The sequence below is a fragment of the Dacryopinax primogenitus genome (genome assembly GCF_000292625.1).
Source record: "Dacryopinax primogenitus strain DJM-731 SS1 chromosome Unknown DACRYscaffold_3, whole genome shotgun sequence".
In the NCBI taxonomy this organism is placed as follows: Eukaryota; Fungi; Basidiomycota; class Dacrymycetes; order Dacrymycetales; family Dacrymycetaceae; genus Dacryopinax; species Dacryopinax primogenitus.
Genome location: NW_024467200.1, coordinates 138,199 through 156,807, shown reverse-complemented (window position 1 = coordinate 156,807; position 18,609 = coordinate 138,199). Strand labels below are relative to the sequence as shown.

Here is an 18,609-nt window from a genome sequence, read left to right as displayed (position 1 = left end):
TACTCTGCCTGGGACTGTCTCTTCAGACTTGGTCTCTTAGGATCATCCACAGGTACCTATACTGTAGATAGGTCTTAGTCATCAGGTCTACTCCACTTCCTTGTTGCCTGCTTAGACTCTTGGCACTCTTAGGTGAGCAGACTTAGTCAGCCTGTGTTGCCCTAACAGAGTGCCCATAAAACCATCTCATCTTCCACATTTTTGGGCTGTCTGGCACAGGGTTTTGGCAGGTCTGGTATAGCATCCAGTTTCTCCAGTTTGTCCACTTGTATGCTGGCAAAGTGTGCAGTGCTGTGATGCATGCACACTTCCAATTTCTCCTTTCTGGCTGCCAGTGTGTAGACTTTGGAGACCTTGGCCAATTTTCCCATGGATGCCATGCACCTTTTCCTGAGTCAGTCTGCTTTGGCCATTAATACCTTAATCTCCTCATCATTCCATTCAACCATATTGTCCTGTTTTTTGGTGAGGATGTGCAGCACCAAATGATCCACTGTAACCTCAAATTCAGAGTCCGAGCCAGTGATCATGTTGTGAAAGGCAACAAGAGGGGTAGGCTGCGATTTCAGCCAGTGTTCCGGGTGGTCCTTGTAGTAGCCATCAACTTTTTCCTTAAGATCCTGACCAGGCCAATGACAGGGGATAAATTGGCTGCCAGCAAGGACATGATATGGACCATCTTTCTCAAGGAGACCTTCTTCCAAGTATTTCCAGGCTCCTGGGCATGTCACAATCTTGTCCATGCAACTGGTAGATACACCGTCAAAGTGGCAAAGTGAGTGTTCTGTATTCTGGGGGCCATATCTGTTTTGATTCAGGTAGTTCTCCGCTGGGACAGGAACCTGATTTGGGCCAGTAGCTGGTGTGTTGTTGCTGTAGGTATTTTGGGAGGGCTGTCCATAGGAGCTCTGCTGAGCAGCTGGTTGGTTCTGTGGGGTGGTCTTCTGGTTCATCAGAGTATAGATCTGGGAAACCATTCCTTCAATCTGAGCCATGCATCCAGTAAAGTCAGCAACCTGTCCCCTTGGCGTGGCTCACACCAATGATTCAGTTGGACAGGCAAGATTGGTACATCAATGAGCTTCTGGAGTGCAAGGATGGAACCTTGTTCATTCTGAACTGCTGGTTCACAAGAGGGAATGAGGGGGAATCACTCTGGGCTATGGGGAGAGAGGTTTCAATCTGTGAGGCAAGGTCATGCAAATTGGATAGTACACCCTGGTTCAACCTGTCTTAGGGCTCCTTGCACATAGCCATGACATGCACTTTGCATCCTGTCTCTTCCTTCAGGCACAATCTACTAGAACTGAGACCTTTCCTATGAGCAAACCACCTATGGTTTGCATTGATGTACAAGGACTTAGAGGAGAAGATGCCAAACCCTTGGCATGCATGAGCCAATGGTTGCATGTCTTGTCCTTTGCTGATATGGTACAATGACATGTCAGGCAATGTGAGCGAACAATGGAATTGCCACTACTATGCAGTCATATCCAACCTCTCCCTTCCGAGAACCCACCTCAACCACAAGTACAACATGAACTTTGTCTGTACCTCCCCTCATGCCTCACCGTTGGAGTTAATGGAGGGGTTGATGCAGATGGTCAAGTAAGCACCACTCTTACCCCACTCTAACATCCTGTGGTATAAGCTTACTTGCATATGCAGGGATATCAACCAGATTGGCTTCGAAGCCTACAATATCACTACCAGCTCCTCCATTCTGGTCAATGTGTGGGTGGGTATACTTGCTGGTGACAACCCTCTTCAAAACAAACTTGCAAGCCACCAAGGAGGATTGGCCAATAAATACTGCCACATGTGTGATGCAGGCGGAACTAGAGCTGAGAAATGGAGTGTTGACATGTACCCAACCCTCTTCGAGGTACACTATACATTCATTAAGCCATAACACCACTAATGTCCACCCAGTTAGGACAATCCTTGCTCAAAAGCAATGACTCTGAAGACTTTACATGAGATGGTAGAACTGGCCTGTCAAGTTTGCAAGACAATGGTGGTAGATTTACTTGGCCAACAGATGGGAGTTAAAGACAGGTATGCTGAGCATGTGATCAAGGTTTGCATGACAAGGGGACTGAGGCAAAGCAAAGCAACAAGAGCCCTGAAGACAAATTGCACAAGGCCATGACAGAACTCGACAGCCATGCCTTCATCAACCCACTATTCATGGTGGACAGTGAGTGACAGTCAGCCTTATTGGCTTCACCACTCTTACCCCACTCAAGGCTTAGATCCTCATGAATCTACACTGGTGGAGCTTCTTCACACTTTTCTGCTTGGCATCTGCAAGTATCTATGGGGCCACACAGTCAAGATCCTAGAGAAGAAACCAAATACCAAAGCTGGTCATGCCCAGTGACCAAAGGCATGTATGCCAATGGCCCTTGTTCAGATGAGGATGGATGCACTAAGCAAGGATGGCTTGAACATCCCATTAATACCATCGGCATACATCGTGCAGTACAAATACTCCCTGATCAGCAAACATTTTTGCCTACTTATTCAAACAATGCCCTTCTTGATTGAAGATCTTGTTGATGGAGAAGTTCTGGAAGCATGGGTCATGTTGGGCTTGGCTGCAGTTCAGTTATGGTGGACAGACATCCAGGAACCAGACTTGTATCTGGTGCATCTGATCCTGGAATGTGCATATAGCTCAACTGATGCATTACTAATAGGAGAGTCTGGATAAGCATCTTGCCACAGTGGTTCATGCCTTTGTGTGCATAGACCCAATCAAGATCATGTCCAAGAGCAAGCTGCACATATTGCACCATATAGTGCAGCATATACATTGCAACAGGCCAGCATTGCTCTTCTCTACTGAATGATATGAGTCCTACAACAGTGTTTTCCGACAATGCTCAGTTCTGAGCAATCAACAAGCACCGAGCAGGGATATAGCAACAGCATTTGCCCATTTTGCTCATGTTAAGCATATTGTGGCTGGTGGCTGGTGGTTCAATCAAGAGCACAAGGAATATGTCAGGGCCAGTGTGGATGTACTAACTGCATTAGCTGAGTATCCTCAGCTTTGTGCACTCACCGGTTTACCAGCATTGAAAGAGGGGAGATGTGAGTGCACCATTCTTGATTGGTGTGCTGAGTGCTAACAATGTCCCAAGGTGTTTGGCCTCTGCTTATGCGGGGATTGCAGCCAATGCCATTCAAGACAACAAAATTGGGACAAACTCTCCTAAGCAATGACAAGTGGTATTCAGAAACCACACAACAAGTTTTGAGCATCCTGACATGAAGTGGAGACAGGGCAGCAGTTGGCAGTTTTGTCATGTTTGAGAAAGAATTGAAGGTATGCTAAATACATGATTGGGACAGGACTTGTAGCTCAACAAGTTCAGTTGGCTTTGGGTTGAATCGAGGAGATTGTGACCATACTGGCCTCCCAATGGACCTGCTCACCTCTGAGCTGGGTCTTACTTCTGTGTTTTGCAATTGGACCACCACATCCTCAGATTGCATGTCCACAGCTCATTCATGAGCAGCAATACAAGCTCATGGAGGATCAGGTATGTTAGAGAAGGCTTGAGATGCAATAACCACTGATGCAATCAAAAGTCTGTCATTGGCTGTGTCAATGTGCAGCATGACTGCATGACCAGGCTATGTACAAGACATGTTCAGGTCCCCAGATGGCAAGAGCAACTGGAGGCCAAGGGAACCTGTACATGCATTGCTCACCATGAAGATGACAAGTTTCTGCTCAATGTTTTTTTTCCCTCCACAATGCCTTGTGGATAAAGTCAATCATCCCCTGGTGTCTGACCTGTGGCTTAATCAAACTGAGCCAAGATCAAGCCATGGATCTTCAATGAGAAGTGGCACATTGACTTCCAGTTACAAACTGGAAAGAGAACAACACCTGATCTTGGCACTTCTGACAAGACTTGTACATGAAGTATTATTATTCCTGTGTATTATGGTATGTGCATTTTGTCTCTCACCATTTAATCAGCACGTGATGAGAGAAGCTGATGGAAAGAAGACCAAACTTTCATTACCAAGTGAAAAAATTTGCATCAGGCAATGCCCCCTTTTAGGTGTTCTTTTTATCATAAAAGGCAAGACTGGATGTGCATTGCCTTCCCTCTTCTCTCTTACCATTCATAAATCTAACCCCCTCCTTCAGCCTCACCACTCTTACCCCAAATTCCTAATATGCTTCCTTTATCCACTCCACATTGTATATCTGCATGGCAAGACCCATGACACAGGCTGAACCTGGTCAGGCTGTACTGCCCAGACAATGGCCATTTTGGGAAATACTGTTTGAAGACGATGATGACCCAACTACACCTGTGACATCTGTAAAAGGCAGTGAACCTCTCCCATCAATAGCCGATGCTATGAGTCTTCATCATGGTGGTCTGGAAGAGCAGGATGAAACCCAAGCAGGAGTCAAAAGAGGCTCAAACATGAAGGATTACAATGCTGTAGCTTTGAGCATTGCCACCAAATGCAAGCTCACCCAAGAACAGATGGACGAGCTGTTGGTCTTTGCACAAGAGGTATGCCAGTGGTAATAGTACAGCAGCCATGCTATGACTGACTTGTAACCAATGGGATGTTAGAGTTCATGCAATTCTTGCATTCTTGAACTGTATTGCAATATGCAACTCCCTTGATCACATCTAGCATGAATCAACAATGGGTGCTGCCTGCAGAGCCCTTGGTAAGTTCATGTTGAGGGGGTGGCTTCACCGCTCGAACCACACTCAAACAACACTGCTGCTTCATGGTTTCATGACTCTTACCCCACTCTATCAACAACACCACTGCTTTGTGGCTTCACCACCCTTACCCCACTCTAATATCTCCTTCAGAGGTTCATATTGCTGACTTGACTTGGTCTGACACAGGGCAAGATCACAAAGGAGATTTATGCTTACTTGCTCAGCCATGGCTGTCTGAGCTACATGATGACAACTACAGTGAGCATGATGGTATGTGAAATGTTTGAGGCAGATCACAAACTAACATGAAGGCAGACCCACATTGATCAACATGCTGTATGTTTACAACTGGATCCTGAAGTGTTTCAAGTAACTGTCAAGCACTGGGTACTCAAGAAGGAGGTAGCTCACCTCTTGGGAGAATGCCACAGCTGGATGCTGAAGAAGCAATGTGTTTTAAGATGGTTTGATGTATGTTCACCCTATATACAGTTGAGAAGTACACTGGACCAGCCATTACACATACTGCAAGAGCAGTTGGCAATCTCAACATATCCATTCAAGTTCACCATCAATCACTGGGCTCAGTTTGCATTCATGGTAAGCTCTATCAATGCTGTTGATACAGTTCTCATATTGCCCCAGAGGAAGGAGCACAACACTTGCACAGAGCCAGGGGGGAGTGAAGAGGCAGAGGGGGAGAAGATGCCAAAGGACTACTGGCCATATCTGGACCAGTGCATTACAGGGATGGCCTCAAGGTTTGGGAATGACCAAGTTTGCATCCATGAGTGAGCCTTGAACACCCTGTTAAGTGGTGTCCTCCAAGAACTGATATCTGAATAGTGTGTTCACTTGTGTTCTAAACCATGATCTGGAGTAAAAACCAAATAGATCAAATTGTCTGAGCAGAGCTACAGATGTAACACCCCTTTGGCAATGGGCTGCAGAGAAAGTGGGTGTCAGAGGAGAGGATGTGCTGGAGGGAGCAGATTGAGTGGGGTAAGAGTGGTGAAGCTGAAGGAGGGGAGGAGGGAGTGGGAGTTCAATGCAACTCTTTACTGCATAGGGAAGAGGTGGATTATCCTGATATTACTTATGTTATTGATTGTTTAATATGCATATGGCTATTGTCTATTATCAAATGCATGAAGCAGCATATATATTATTATCATGAATAGTGATAATATATGGCAGAATGCAAGCTGATGCGGCAGGGTAAATGTCAATAGGTTGGGTGCATGGAATTTGGCAGGATCCATGCACAGAACCTTAAAAATCCATAGGGACAACAGGCAATAAATGGGAGGAGGACCGGGACGGACCCTAGTTGGTGAAACGGATGGAATCCGGCCTGACATGAGGGTGCTGTGTACGCCAAGCCGAAAAAGAGTTGTCATACAGAGCATCGCCACACGAACACCTCACACTTCGCTCACCCGACCCATATATACACTCACCGCTGCCCACAGCAACGCCCACTCTCTTCCCCATCCTCCTCCCTCTCAGTGCACAGCCCTCCCAACGTCCACCTTGCTCTCATACCACCATCTCATACTAGCAACCCACTGCGCACATCACTCATCTCTGCCGCTCACCATCACCGCCGAACCAGCCATCACGCACAGCACGGGTTTCCGTTCATATCAACCGATCGCACTGGCCTGGAGCTCTTGATATATTAATAACACTCTCCCGGACTACCGTTCCCTCCTTCCCTCACTTCAGTTTACTTGACGATGACTTCCCCTTACCCACCGTCATACCGTTCAGAATACGCAACACCGTATGACCGCACCTCTCCCTCCTCCTTCCAGCCCGTGCAACCCTACGAGCCCTCACAATCCCAATCTCAACAAGGCCAAAGCCAGAGGCAAGGTCTCTCCCCCTCCCGCTCTCCAGCCAACGGCGCACAATACGACCCTCGGCTATACAACACCCCCTATGCCGGACCCGGTGCCGAGTCCTCGATGGACGTCAGCCGCCCTGAGGACTTGAGCCCAGAGGACGACGACCTGGACGAGGATTCTGCCAGTCTGATCGATTTTAAGAAGATGATGAGCTGGAGGTTCTGGCTCAGGAAGGAATGGATACGTGCGTCCTCTTCTTGTGTTAAATTTCATAGCGGGCGCCGCTGACGTACATGTGCGCATAGCCTGGTATCTTATTGTCATCGTGTTGGTCGTTTCGACGATCCTGATGACGGTATTCCATACGCAAATCGTGAATTGGATGAAACCCGCCGCGACCTGGATGCGAGAGTGCGTTCCTCTTCCCAAAGGAAACCGGCGCCCGCTGACCGCTAACCGTGATCATTTCCGTTTCATAGTCTCCCCGCAGGTTGGCTCATCCCCGTCGCAATCCTGTTCGTCATCTCCTTCCCCCCTCTCTTCGGGCACGAGATCGTCGCGATCCTATGTGGTGTCGTCTGGGGTCTCTGGATCGGGTTCGCCATCGTCGCGCTAGGCACGTTCCTAGGTGAAGTCGGCAACTTTTACGCGTTCAAGTACCTCTGTCACTCCAGGAGCGAGAAACACGAGAAGAGCACTCCGTGGTATGCTTGTATGGCGCGCGTCGTCAGAGAAGGAGGATTCAAGATCGCCTTCATCACCCGGTTATCCGCCATCCCAGGCCATTGTATGTCCCCCTTTCCCTAGACTGGATATATGCGCCTAACCCCATCTGCCATCTGACAACCAGTCACCACCGCCATATTCGCTACATGCGGTATGAACATCTGGATATTCTGCCTCGCAGCCGCCCTCTCCCTCCCGAAACAATTCGTCACCGTCTACCTCGGCTACCTGCTCGAAGAGTCCGGCTCCGGCGTCCAACAGCCCGAATCAAGCAAGATAATCTCCGACGTTATCGTCGCTATCTCCGTCCTGATCACCATCTTCGCAGCCTGGTACATATGGCACAAGATGCAGCAAGTGAAACCGCAAGTGATGCGCGAGATGCGCCGGGCGAAACGGCTCGCTGGGCGTGGTCGGGAGCAGACGTTCTCCGCATACAAGGCAGGGGAGGAGCGTGGGGGAAGTCAGGAGAACCTCTGGAACTCGGAGTTTAACGCGAGCGATATGACACTTACCGACCCTTCCAAGAACGATAAGTCTAACGCCTCGGTCACTGTCAAGCCGTACAATAACCCTTACCTCTCTTCCCCCGGGGACTCGCTCTTCCGCCCTATGAGCTCGAATACCGACCTACCCCCGGGCGCGGCAGCGCCCGTGTCTGTGTCTGTGAACCCATATTCGCAGTCTCAGTCACAGCCAGGAAGAGCTACACCACTAGCCGCAAGCGGGAAATACGCACCTCCGAGTCAGACGTATTTCCAAAACCGGCAGCAGGATGACCTGGTGGGGATGGAGCCGTTAAGTCCTGCACCTGGAACGCTAGATCAGGGGTACTACTCTGCGCCCCAGACCCAGAGTCAGAGTCAGTATCTGGCTCCTACATCTGCACAAACGCACTCCCAGATGGTGGACAACCCTTTTGAAGACCATCATGCGTATACGCCGCCGCCGCCGCCGCCACTGCCGGCTGGTCCGACTCAGGCGGGGGCGGGGGCGGGGGCGGGGGCGGGGGGGGGGAAGGGGAAGGGGATCGTCGTGCCCCAACCGCAGTATGCCCAGGCTCAGACTCCACCAGTGCTGGCTATCCCTCCCCCTCCCCCTGCGCCCGCGCCGCTGCCTCAGGGGCCGGACGCGCCTTTCCCGGTTATGACTAACCGTGGTCCTGGTTCGGGGGGGGCGAGGAGAGGTGTGCAGTTACGTGATGGTTGAACGCTGAGCTCGGGAGCGCGGCAGGGAAGTGTGGGAAATGTTGTATATGTAATTGCTTTGTGATGAGGAAGGAAGAAGTGCGTATGCGTAGTTGATCGATGACTGGGGTACAGTACTGGAGCGTCTTCCCCCCTCTTTTCTCCTTTTCTCCCCTCTTCTCTTCTCCTCTCCTCTTCTCTTCTCTTCTCTTCTCTTCTCTTATTTCGTATACCTCTCTGCAACAAGTATCTCCTCTTGTTTGGACTGTGTGCGAGTGTGCATGTATACATGTATGCGGTGAACAATGGACATAGGATACCCAGTCAGTGTGCGCACGGTGAACATCCCCATCTTCCAGCTTTCGGTCAAGACACGCAGCCCTAGGACATCGAAGGACAACAATTCGTCCATTCTTCCATTACTGATACACCTCAACCCAGAATCTACCTAATTCGCCACTTCGACCTCAGTGATACTCGCTTTCAAGCGCAAGAGCTGTGCCAGTGCCTCCTGTAAGTCTACCCCTTCAGGGCCCTTGCCAGCCTTGATCTCCCTGACGAGCTGGGCCTGCTTGTCCCTCTTGCCCTCTAGCTCGACCAGTTCCGGCGACTTGGGCCCGTCGGTCTTCACCGTGGCGGCTTTCTTCCCACTCGCGGCTTTGCGTTTCGACACGCCAGGCTCTGGGGGAGGGGCGTGCGCAGGCGTACGCGTTCCCCCGAACATGTTCCGCCACTCGTCGGCTTTCTTCTCGTCGATCAGCTTGAACAGCGGGCTAGGCTTGCCAATCTGGTGCCCGGGGAGGATGTCGATGCTGAGCTGTTTCGCGACTGTTCGGGCGGGGGCGTTCATTTGCTCCAGGATGGTAGCGGAGATGGCGGGCATGAAGGGGAATATGATGGCGGAGATGGCGTAGATGAGGTTGACAGCCCTGAGGATGACCTGAGCGCAGCGCTCGGGTTGAGTGTTGAATAGTGTGTTGTCAAGCCCTGAGTCTTGGAGGTACTGGTTGCCTCGGCTTGAGATTTGCATGGCGAGTGCCAGACCTTGCCGCAGCTTGACAGAGTCCATCGTTTCGATGTAAACTGTGAACAGAGCGTTGATGTCCTTGACGAATGCGGCATCGACGTCCGTCTCCACTGATAGGGGACCAGGCTGATCCTTGGAATCGGGAAGGACTCCACCGTAGTTCTTTCCGGCTACAAACTTTAGCACACGGTTGATGAAGTTGCCAAAATTCTTGATAAGCGTGTTGTTGTTCGCAGCGATCTAGAAACGTGAGCTACGAGAACAGTGCAATTGACAAATGACCCACCAGATCACCCCAAGAGAACATGGTATCGCCAGTTTCGGGACGGGCTGACAGCAGGTAATAGCGGAAGATTGAGGCGGGCAAGCCCGTTTTCCTGGCATCTGGCCCAAACACACCGACACCTCTCGACTTGGAGAACTTGCCACCCTCATAGTTGAGATATTCTGGAAGACAAGTGAGCCGAAAGGCCATTCTTCAGGTTTAAAAGACTGCGCAAACCTGTTGTGGAAATGTGGTGCAGTTTAGTCCATGGACGACCATCGCCAATCAGCATGCTGGGGAAGAGGACGATATGGAAATACACGTTGTCTTTGCCCATGAACTGATACAACTTGACATCATCTGGCTTGAACCACCATTTTTTCCAGTTGTCGTTGATCCAGGTTGAGGTGATACTCGGGTATCCGACAGGGGCATCGAACCACACATCTAGGACCCTGTCAGTCCACGAAGACAGCATTTATGAGCAGAGCGAGCATACAAAGCACTTTTCCCTTCATGCCATCATCATGGCCAGGAGCCTCCGGTACAGGAACACCCCACTGGAGATCACGAGTCACCGGACTTGGGCGCAAACCCTGCTTCAAACGAGCATCGATGAATTGACCTTCGGAATTGATGACCGAATTCGACGACCATTTCCCCTTCTTCCATGACTCCTTAATCCAAACTTCCAACTGCGGCTGCAGCTTATTCAGCTCAATGTACATATGGTCGGAAGTCCGGGTGGTGACGGTATGGCTCTTGTCGATCTTGCATCGTGGATTTATCAATTCGATTGGGTCGAGCGGCCTCGTGCAATTGTCGCACTGGTCGCCACGTGCATCTTCGTACCCACAATACGGGCATGTACCCTCCACAAAACGATCAGCAAGGAATCTGGGCGGTCTGTCAATTACAGAGAATCGGGAACATGGGTGGTGCGCACTTCTCGTCATTCAAACAATACAATTGCTTGTTGGTCTCCTTCTCCAGGAGATCATTCTTGTACAGATTCAAGTAGATATCTTGGGAGATCCTAGGAATCGATTAGGTGGGTCAATCAAATCGGAAATGGCACTACACGGTATGTTGTGGTGTAGAGGTACGGCCGAAGTGGTTGAAGCTAGGAGCAATATCAGCATTAGTACCAATTGTATGACACGAGCATGCACACCTCAATTCAAACCAGTCGTATGTTTCCTTATGAAGCAAATAGTACTTGTCGCAAAGTTGCCGTGGTGTAATTCCCTCTTTCAGAGCCTGCGTTTCTGTAGCGGTACCGTACTCGTCGGTGCCGCACACATAGGCCGTTATGCGATTTTGAGACCCTACAAGTGGGTGAGCAATTTGTCGCATCAATGGCAATTTGAAGCATACGGCAATATCTGAGACAGTCGATTTCAATATAACGCTACTGCGAACGGTGATGAGAGCGAACCTTGCGAAGCAATCCGCACTCAGTGTGCTGCCGATGATGTTGCCTTAGGTATTTGTCAGCGTTGTTCAACCTTGGAAAGAACGCAGCAGACCTAAATGAGGAACATTGTTGCAATACGGCAAAGCAGATGTGATGAGGATGTTATCCTCTCCAGCAACAGGAAGTCTTGCACACATTTCAGCATACACACAGTCCAGCGTTTCAGGGTCGAGCAACTCACACTTCCTCTCCTGGAGTGAATTTTCGCATCAACAACCCATCTTCTTCTCTGATTGTCTTGTCCATGATTTCTGTATGAATGAGTGATATGGACAAACTATTGGACAGGTCTAAATGTCTAGTAGAGCAAGCGAATTACAACACAACAGGCGTTGGCAGGGTCGCTCGACCCAAGCAACTTTATGGCGGAGTGCCAGTGGCGGTGCCTGAGAATGCTTCCGGAAGCCTCTAAAAGTCTGACTCGAACCATGAGCATATCTTGCACTTTTACCGCTACGACTTCAGAAGTGGAAGGAACTCACCTCGATATTCTGTTACATTGTCAAAAGGTAGTTCGATGAAAGTTGTTGGATTTCGGCCGAAGTGCCTAACATTTGCCGTCCTTCGAAATGCCGATTCGAACCCCAGGTCTTGCTCGCCCTCTAGGAAACCGTTCGTCAGCCGATAGCATCCTGCACTTTGGAACGCAGGCTGAACTCGACGCATACATGATATCGAAGATGATCGATCAAACCACGAAAGCGCGTCTGACCCGACATAAGGAGCTCACTCTGAAGAAACTACATGCTTGCTGGGACGCCCTCCTGGCACCAATATACAAGCTTCCTGACGAAATCCTCCGCATGATTTTCATATTCTTTTGCACCAACCCCTCCAAAGACCTCGAGTTACGCTCTGCTGTAACTCTGTCTCACGTCGTTCGTCGCTGGAGGAATGTCGTTTTATCCATCCCGAAGCTATGGACGTACTTGTCTATTCACGCACGTTTACCCGGCCCTGCATTGATGCACCAGATGCGCACGCTCATGACGCGCTCTTTGGCAGAACCCGTGCATGTTGTTATTGATATAGATACCTTGCTTCTTGATATGTTTCACAAGGATCTCCAGACTGTGTCTGATGCCATATGCCGAAGAGTTTATCCGAGATGCGAGCGCCTCACTCTTGAAGGGAGATGGACTGATGGCTACCGCGTCCCGGCTGGACTGCTCACATTTCAGCTATGCCCTGGTTTACGCTTTCTTTCCATCTTCCAAATTGAGCTCCCACCAGACCGCATAACGTTGTTGCTTGTCGCTCTGCAGAGCTGCGAATTTCTCGAAACGCTTGTACTCTCCTGTGGCACTTGGTACGCCCCAGAAAACGATGGAAAAATTTATACGCTTCGTTCACTTCGACATCTCACGTCAATGGGTGAGTCACACCTTCACCTTATCGAACACCTGAGTCTTCCCTTGGTCGAGGAATGGATTTTGGGTTGCACCGAACGCACCACCGACGAATTCGGCATCCAGATATTCATGATTCCTGATGTGATCGAGTCTCTCAGGCTGCGCTTTCCAAAGCTTCACACTCTCATTGTGAAGACCATTTGTGTAACAGCACTGCATATTGCTGCCCTGCTGCTCCAGCTGCTTCCCCTACACTGCGTCGAGTTTAGCGATCGTTGGTTTCTGCTGAAACCCCCTGGAAACTATACAGTCATTGACGAAAGTTCCTTTTCGATTACCAGACTCGACTTTACGAGGTGTCGTGGAGTTTCCACCATCCTCGATGACCTATTATTTCTCACCGTGCCGCACGTGGCTCCCTGCAAGATTCAAGTGAAAGAAGAATGGATCCAAACACCCGGACATGAACGCCGTCAGAAATTGCACGACAACGATGTAGAATGGATCACGCCTACGGCACCTGCTCCTTCTGTTCCAATCTGGTTCAACAATGCATAATTACACTGCTGTCGCATCTCAACACCAACCTGCATTCCGAAAGACACGCCAGATAACCACTGGGGTCAGGTGCTGGACTCATCCAATCGTTCTCATGATACTATATATACCTATGCACTACCACATTGTAATTTTTGTCGGTCTTCAACCCCCAAGTATATCCTATCAACAACGCTGTTGCCATTTCCAAATTCTGCCCCTATGTTCTCACACCTCGTATTCATCCGCGTTAAGGATGATCGCCGTGTAGAACTTGATCCGATCGACAAACCCAGTTGCACGGATAGCCTCGTTAACTACAGCGAGATCAGTCGGTGTATGCCTGTCAAAGCTGAGAACACGCACCGGTGTGAGCACCATTGTAACTGTCAGTGCCCTTCATCCCTCCGTACCGGTAAATCGCACGCGTCAACTTCCAGTAGTATCGTGTGTCCGTATTCCCCTACACAAAAATAAACACAACCTTTCGTGCCGTGCAATAAAAACTTACACCAGTAACACTTGGGCTGACAACAGCACCTCCCTCAACATCATCCCAGCAAGCCCTGATAGTCCCCGCCAAGACATCCCACACGCGCTCGCCCTTCGTATGAGGGCTAACCGGCGCCGGCTCAAGCTGAGTACTGGGATTCCACGCTTGGGAGAGTGTAATCTGGCCATTGACGGTGCCATTCGGTGCAGAGGTGAAGTTGAGCCCGAAAGCCGTGAATCCCAGGTTGTTTGCTACGGCATACGGATGAAGGAGGTCAACAAAGCGATTCTTGACCTCCTCAACCGAGCTATATGCTATCAGTTCACCGATCCGCTGGGTATAGAGGTGGATAACGTACCTATCGACAGAGATACGATGGTTGACGACCGCCCAGACCTGTTCAGGGAGCGCGTTAACTTTCACACTTCCCCCGCCGATCAGGTCCGTCGCCTGGGTCGTGCCGATCATGGCCCTCCCTTGCTTTGTGCTAGCCACGACCGCCTCGACCCGCTTGAGTGCGGCGTCGTCCGTGCGGGAACGGATGATATCGTCTGCGTAGGCATTGGGGAGGCTGCTGTATGTTGCGGCGCAGACGAGGTTCTCGTAGTACGGGTTGGTCCGGGTGAGGATAGTGGGGTTGGGGTTGGACTCAAGGGTCGTGATCAATGCTGAGAGGTAGCCAATACCCTGCTAACGTGTCAACATTATTGGAATAGCAGAGTGAAAGGACGTACGGTATGGGGCTCGGGAACGCTGCTATGACCGCCGGGAGTGGTGACCTCCACACGCACATCAACATATCTTCACATGAGTCAGTCCATGCCACACACCTCAAGCATCACGTTCACTGACCCCTTCTCGCCCACGCAAGGCATCGCAAACAGCTGCTCGCCCTGCACTTGCAACCCTCCGCCCTCATCGATCAACAGGGCGACGCTGTCCAGGCCGTACGTAGTCATCAGGTAACGGGAGATGCTCTCTGCGCCCCATTTTCCCGACGCCTCCTCGTCGAATCCAAAGGCGAGAATGACACCCCGATTCGGGGCGAACCCCTGGGAGAGCAGCGTCTCCACTGCCAGGAGGATACCGACAAGTCCGGACTTCTGGTCACCAGATCCGCGACCCCAGATCCACTCGCCATCGAAGTATCCTGAGAAAGGAGGGTGGATCCATTGGGAGGCGGTGATGGGATCGATGGGGACGACGTCTTGGTGCGCTGTGAGCATGAGCGGCTTGAGCGTGGGGTCGCTTCCCGCCCATTGGTAGACGAGGCCATACTTGTTCACCAGCGTGAGACGGAGGTGCTTGTACCTGCATATGCATGAGACGAGATAAGCTGGGATGCAGAGACGACGCACACTAAGGGGAATTTCTTCTCCAACCACTCCTGCACCTGCACAAACTTCTCCCACCGGCCGTCTGATGCTGGCGGGCCCCAGTTATCAAACACAGTCGTATCGATCCTCACGAGACCACCGAGAAACTCCGCTGCCTCCTCCAGGTATCCAGGAGCGGCATACTTAGCCTGTGCCTGTTCCCATAGTTCTGCATTGGACGATGGGAAGAGCGGGTCCAGCTGGGCGCACGTCTCCCCCACATAGGGCACGAGGGAACTGGTACGGTGAAGACAGCTGGGCAGGTAGCTGGAGAACGTGGGCATATAGTGGTATGCCAGAGGCAGGTTCAACAGCAGAAGGGCACCGACTAGGATCGCACGCCTCCAGCTCCCGCGAGTGGGAGGAGCGAGAGCAACATCAGCAGACACGGGGAGAACGTTATGCTTCTCCATCGTGGGGTCGGGAGGAAGATGTCAACAGCACACTAGTTGTAAGCATATTTTATACCTTATCTGAGAGAAGTATCAGGATCTATTAGTCCCAGAATAGAGTCGAATTAAAGATTAGCCATTTGGAATGACAGTTGCGTGCTCGCCGTCTTGATAGTCAACTACGGCTTCAGACCGGACGACGTTGGAAGGATCCCTGGTTGTCGGCGTGCGTCTTGCCACGTCGGTCACCATACGACCTTTCTTCCTTTCATTGTATACATTTATTTCGTCTGCCTGACGACACGCTCACGATGCCAACGTACTATCCCTCTATACCGGAAGAGCTTGGAGAATGGGCAATGCGACAGCCTCTCTTCTGGGTCGCCTCCGCTCCTCGAGCAGGCCAACACATCAACCTCTCCCCCAAAGGCTACGCGACATTCGCAGTCCTCGGGCCTAACCTCGCTGCCTACCTGGACCATACAGGCTCAGGAGCAGAGACCGCTGCTCATCTGTACGAGAATGGTAGGATCACCCTCGGTTGGTGCTCGTTTGAGAAAGGCCCTAGGATCATGAGGATCTGGTGTAAGGGCAGAGTGGTGGAAGTGCAGACGAAAGAGTTTGACGATCTGATGAGGAAGATCAAAGCCGTACAGAAACGACTGGGTGTTGACCTGGGTTATGGAGAACAGGCGGACGGCGTGAGAGCTATCGTGGTGCTCGAAGTTTTCAGATGCGGGACGTCTTGCGGGTGGGTGTTTTCTCCCCTGTTGCTTTCTCCACGTCTTATTCGATCATAAGATACGGAGTCCCCTTGTTCGATGGTACCTTCTCCGAGCGTCCTACGATGGACGACTTCGTCACCAAGCTGGTGGCGAAGAATGGACTAACCAAGTATCGCACAGAATGGAACGTGCGGTCGCACGATGGGCTCACTGGCCTTCGACAGGCGCGACGGGAAGGGGGGAAGTGGCTCCCTCTGGGAGAGATGGTCGCTTGGATGAGGATGATGTGGGGGTTGAGGGATGCCGTACTTTTGGGTATTGTGCTCGGTGTGTTGGGTATGGTGCTATTGGGGAAGGTGCAGGCGATGGGAGGGTTACGAGCGTTGATGGTCCTCTGATAGGGACGAACGAAACGGTGCCTATATCTTTATGTCTTTGTTGTGCTTTCTACTCTGAACGAGCTTCTAGATAACTTCTTGGATCGAATGAGCGGGCCGTGGGCCTGAATGAAATGTATTCAAACGTGGTCAGAACGACGGCAAAAGCACCTTGAACTGCATATGTGATATCTGCTCTCGCGGTAGCAATCCTCTGAGCGCCGCATCAAATCACTTTCGCACAACCTGGGCACTTGAACGCAACCTCTTCTCCGTGCTTGTTGACCCCGTGTGAAAACTCCGGAATCGAATGTCTCCGAACGCTCCTCGTCTCTCTGACAATTCTCTGCCTCCCATCGCTCGTCTTCGTGAGAAATTCGAACGACTTCTCTCTCATCCAGACCAGATTATTCCAGTCCTCGGGGACCTCCTCGCCCTGCCTAGCGACGCGATCCACTATCACCCTGGCGCGCAATACCACTCCTGCACTCCCGATCTCCCCGTAAGGATCTCCTCGCAGGATCGGCTGCCTGGCCAGTACGAGCAGCTCATCCTGAATGTAGCCATACGGATCCGATGGATCGCTGTAAACGGTTTCTTGACGCAGCGGGCTATGGGGGATAGCCTCGTCCAGCTCGAAGTGCTTGTCGTCAAGATCCATCGAGAGCTCCCATTGCAACTCAATTTCCAGCGGAATGAGGGCCGACTCGATCCCGGTGCGTTTCCCCAAGCAGGAGGCGTGATACCCTGACTGGTAGGTCAGCAGTGCAGGGAAGCATGAGAAGGCGCATACACTTGTGACAGGAGGGACGAGGGCAGTAATGCATGAGAGTGGATTCGTGCGGTTTGTAGCGCTCCCCACAGACCTTGCAATGGTAAGTTTGTGCCATCGGTGTCTCGCAACTGCTTACGCATGTCGCAGCAGGCCTCTTTTTCTGCAAGAAATCTCAGCTACTGGATCGCTCATCTGACGTAGGGACGTACAAGCCACTTTCTGTTCTGAATATCCCAGACTCCCCTGCAAGGCGATTAAGAAACGAAAATTATGAGAAAGTCGGATGCTTCCACCTGCAGTAGAAGAACGTCTTCGGAATAGCATTATGATCGAAATCGTCTTCGTTGTATACCATGATCTGTGCGTAGCCTTGGTATATGTCATTTGAGCAACGATGCTTATGCGAAGGCTCGAGGAAGGTCTCACTCTGCACTGACGCCCAATGAAGCACGTTCAAATGGGCTGGCACGAAAACCTGCGTATTGTGTGTCCCTTTCAATACACAAGAAGAAGTGTAGTAAGTACCAGTTCTCTGCTCCCGAAGTCGCTTTCTCGACTGAACATTCGCTTGTCAGTCAACGAAACATTGGCGGTGAACAACATTACTCGCCTGTCCGTAGCATGTAGGTCCTGGAATTCAGAAGGGGAATAATACCAGGCCACGATAAGCCACCGCTTTGCAAAAGTAAGCCAACCGATATCACCATATACCGTGCGTCTTCACTTCTTCCCCGTATGGATCTCTTCTGATGCTGATCAATTTGCACTTCCAAGTCTGTAGGTCGTTGAGGTAGAGGGGCAGGTTATTTTCCACTCTGGAAAGAATAACGACGAGGCTGCGGGGTGCGTGTTAATATCGTGTGACACTCTCGCGGCTATCAAACGTACTTGTCACCGGCCTTCAATTCCATCACAGTCCGTCCATGTTTTGATACTGTGTGGATGATGAGGCTTCGAGAGCGTGATACGAGTGAAGACAGCGTACGCTTCAGCCTTTTAAGTTCCTCTATAGCTAACGCTTCTTGCATAGAAGGGACATAATAATTGCATTCAAGGTCGCTGCGAATGCCTCTGCTCTGTTCCTCTTTTTTACCCCCCCTTGGTTAGCACGCCATGTTGGTTTGATGAGTTGGAACGAGATATTTCGTACCTATCGATCAAGTGATTGGAAGAAGAAGAAAATGTTATAGGCGGAGTTTGCAAGGCGGAATGGGAGGGAGAGCGACCACGAAAAATGTGGTTTGAAATAGGGAAACGCCTCTGAATTTGTTTTTACGGCGTAGGTCGGAAGGAGACGCCCTCCATTGATGGCTGCCGAGCTTCCCGGAAGACTGT

General features: G+C 50.8%; 8 protein-coding genes across 8 annotated transcripts; 6 read left to right on the top strand and 2 right to left on the bottom strand.

The window, feature by feature from the left end:
• Positions 1-2,167: 2,167 nt before the first annotated feature.
• DACRYDRAFT_47323 (uncharacterized protein) lies at positions 2,168-2,855 on the top strand (the record flags this gene model as incomplete). The annotated part of the gene is made up of 3 exons (XM_040774750.1): positions 2,168-2,379; positions 2,422-2,669; positions 2,731-2,855. The coding sequence occupies 3 exons, from the start codon at positions 2,168-2,170 to the stop codon at positions 2,853-2,855; spliced, it is 585 nt and encodes a 194-aa protein (XP_040631487.1).
• A 1,380-nt stretch (positions 2,856-4,235) lies between these two features.
• DACRYDRAFT_13825 (uncharacterized protein) lies at positions 4,236-5,937 on the top strand (the record flags this gene model as incomplete). Its single annotated transcript, XM_040770999.1, has 7 exons — positions 4,236-4,550; positions 4,678-4,714; positions 4,902-4,985; positions 5,086-5,186; positions 5,208-5,315; positions 5,361-5,506; positions 5,913-5,937. 7 exons carry the CDS (start codon positions 4,236-4,238, stop codon positions 5,935-5,937), a joined length of 816 nt encoding a protein of 271 aa, XP_040631486.1.
• A 341-nt stretch (positions 5,938-6,278) lies between these two features.
• Positions 6,279-8,794, top strand: DACRYDRAFT_62746 (uncharacterized protein). The gene is made up of 4 exons (XM_040775713.1): positions 6,279-6,809; positions 6,871-6,976; positions 7,045-7,352; positions 7,416-8,794. The coding sequence occupies exons 1-4, from the start codon at positions 6,455-6,457 to the stop codon at positions 8,498-8,500; spliced, it is 1,854 nt and encodes a 617-aa protein (XP_040631485.1). The 5' UTR covers positions 6,279-6,454; the 3' UTR covers positions 8,501-8,794.
• A 132-nt stretch (positions 8,795-8,926) lies between these two features.
• DACRYDRAFT_113983 (methionyl-tRNA synthetase) lies at positions 8,927-11,559 on the bottom strand (the record flags this gene model as incomplete). Its single annotated transcript, XM_040769735.1, has 11 exons — positions 11,429-11,559; positions 11,300-11,373; positions 11,209-11,251; positions 11,148-11,155; positions 10,945-11,098; positions 10,852-10,893; positions 10,717-10,806; positions 10,270-10,667; positions 10,008-10,217; positions 9,792-9,952; positions 8,927-9,745 (listed from the first exon to the last, which is right to left on the bottom strand). The coding sequence occupies exons 1-11, from the start codon at positions 11,491-11,493 to the stop codon at positions 8,927-8,929; spliced, it is 2,064 nt and encodes a 687-aa protein (XP_040631484.1). The 5' UTR covers positions 11,494-11,559.
• A 257-nt stretch (positions 11,560-11,816) lies between these two features.
• On the top strand, positions 11,817-13,157 carry DACRYDRAFT_104474 (uncharacterized protein; the record flags this gene model as incomplete). Its single annotated transcript, XM_040767932.1, has 1 exon — positions 11,817-13,157. The coding sequence occupies one exon, from the start codon at positions 11,817-11,819 to the stop codon at positions 13,155-13,157; it is 1,341 nt and encodes a 446-aa protein (XP_040631483.1).
• A 207-nt stretch (positions 13,158-13,364) lies between these two features.
• On the bottom strand, positions 13,365-15,322 carry DACRYDRAFT_75455 (carboxypeptidase S; the record flags this gene model as incomplete). Its single annotated transcript, XM_040776138.1, has 7 exons — positions 14,988-15,322; positions 14,460-14,940; positions 14,364-14,408; positions 13,988-14,316; positions 13,648-13,936; positions 13,503-13,599; positions 13,365-13,453 (listed from the first exon to the last, which is right to left on the bottom strand). The coding sequence occupies exons 1-7, from the start codon at positions 15,287-15,289 to the stop codon at positions 13,365-13,367; spliced, it is 1,632 nt and encodes a 543-aa protein (XP_040631482.1). The 5' UTR covers positions 15,290-15,322.
• A 383-nt stretch (positions 15,323-15,705) lies between these two features.
• DACRYDRAFT_75451 (uncharacterized protein) lies at positions 15,706-16,520 on the top strand (the record flags this gene model as incomplete). Its single annotated transcript, XM_040776137.1, has 2 exons — positions 15,706-16,148; positions 16,199-16,520. 2 exons carry the CDS (start codon positions 15,709-15,711, stop codon positions 16,518-16,520), a joined length of 762 nt encoding a protein of 253 aa, XP_040631481.1.
• Positions 16,521-16,809: 289 nt separating this feature from the next.
• DACRYDRAFT_104471 (uncharacterized protein) lies at positions 16,810-17,475 on the top strand (the record flags this gene model as incomplete). The annotated part of the gene is made up of 3 exons (XM_040767931.1): positions 16,810-17,215; positions 17,271-17,374; positions 17,422-17,475. The coding sequence occupies 3 exons, from the start codon at positions 16,810-16,812 to the stop codon at positions 17,473-17,475; spliced, it is 564 nt and encodes a 187-aa protein (XP_040631480.1).
• Between the last annotated feature and the right edge of the window lie 1,134 nt (positions 17,476-18,609).

Excerpts from the sequence above, each read along its gene's own strand:
- DACRYDRAFT_62746 (XM_040775713.1), top strand. The coding sequence starts at position 6,455 with ATGACTTCCCCTTACCCACCGTCATACCGTTCAGAATACGCAACACCG. Across the intron at positions 6,977-7,044 it reads GCCGCGACCTGGATGCGAGA|TCTCCCCGCAGGTTGGCTCA; the intron begins GTGCGTTCCTCT and ends TCCGTTTCATAG. Across the intron at positions 7,353-7,415 it reads ATCCGCCATCCCAGGCCATT|TCACCACCGCCATATTCGCT; the intron begins GTATGTCCCCCT and ends TCTGACAACCAG.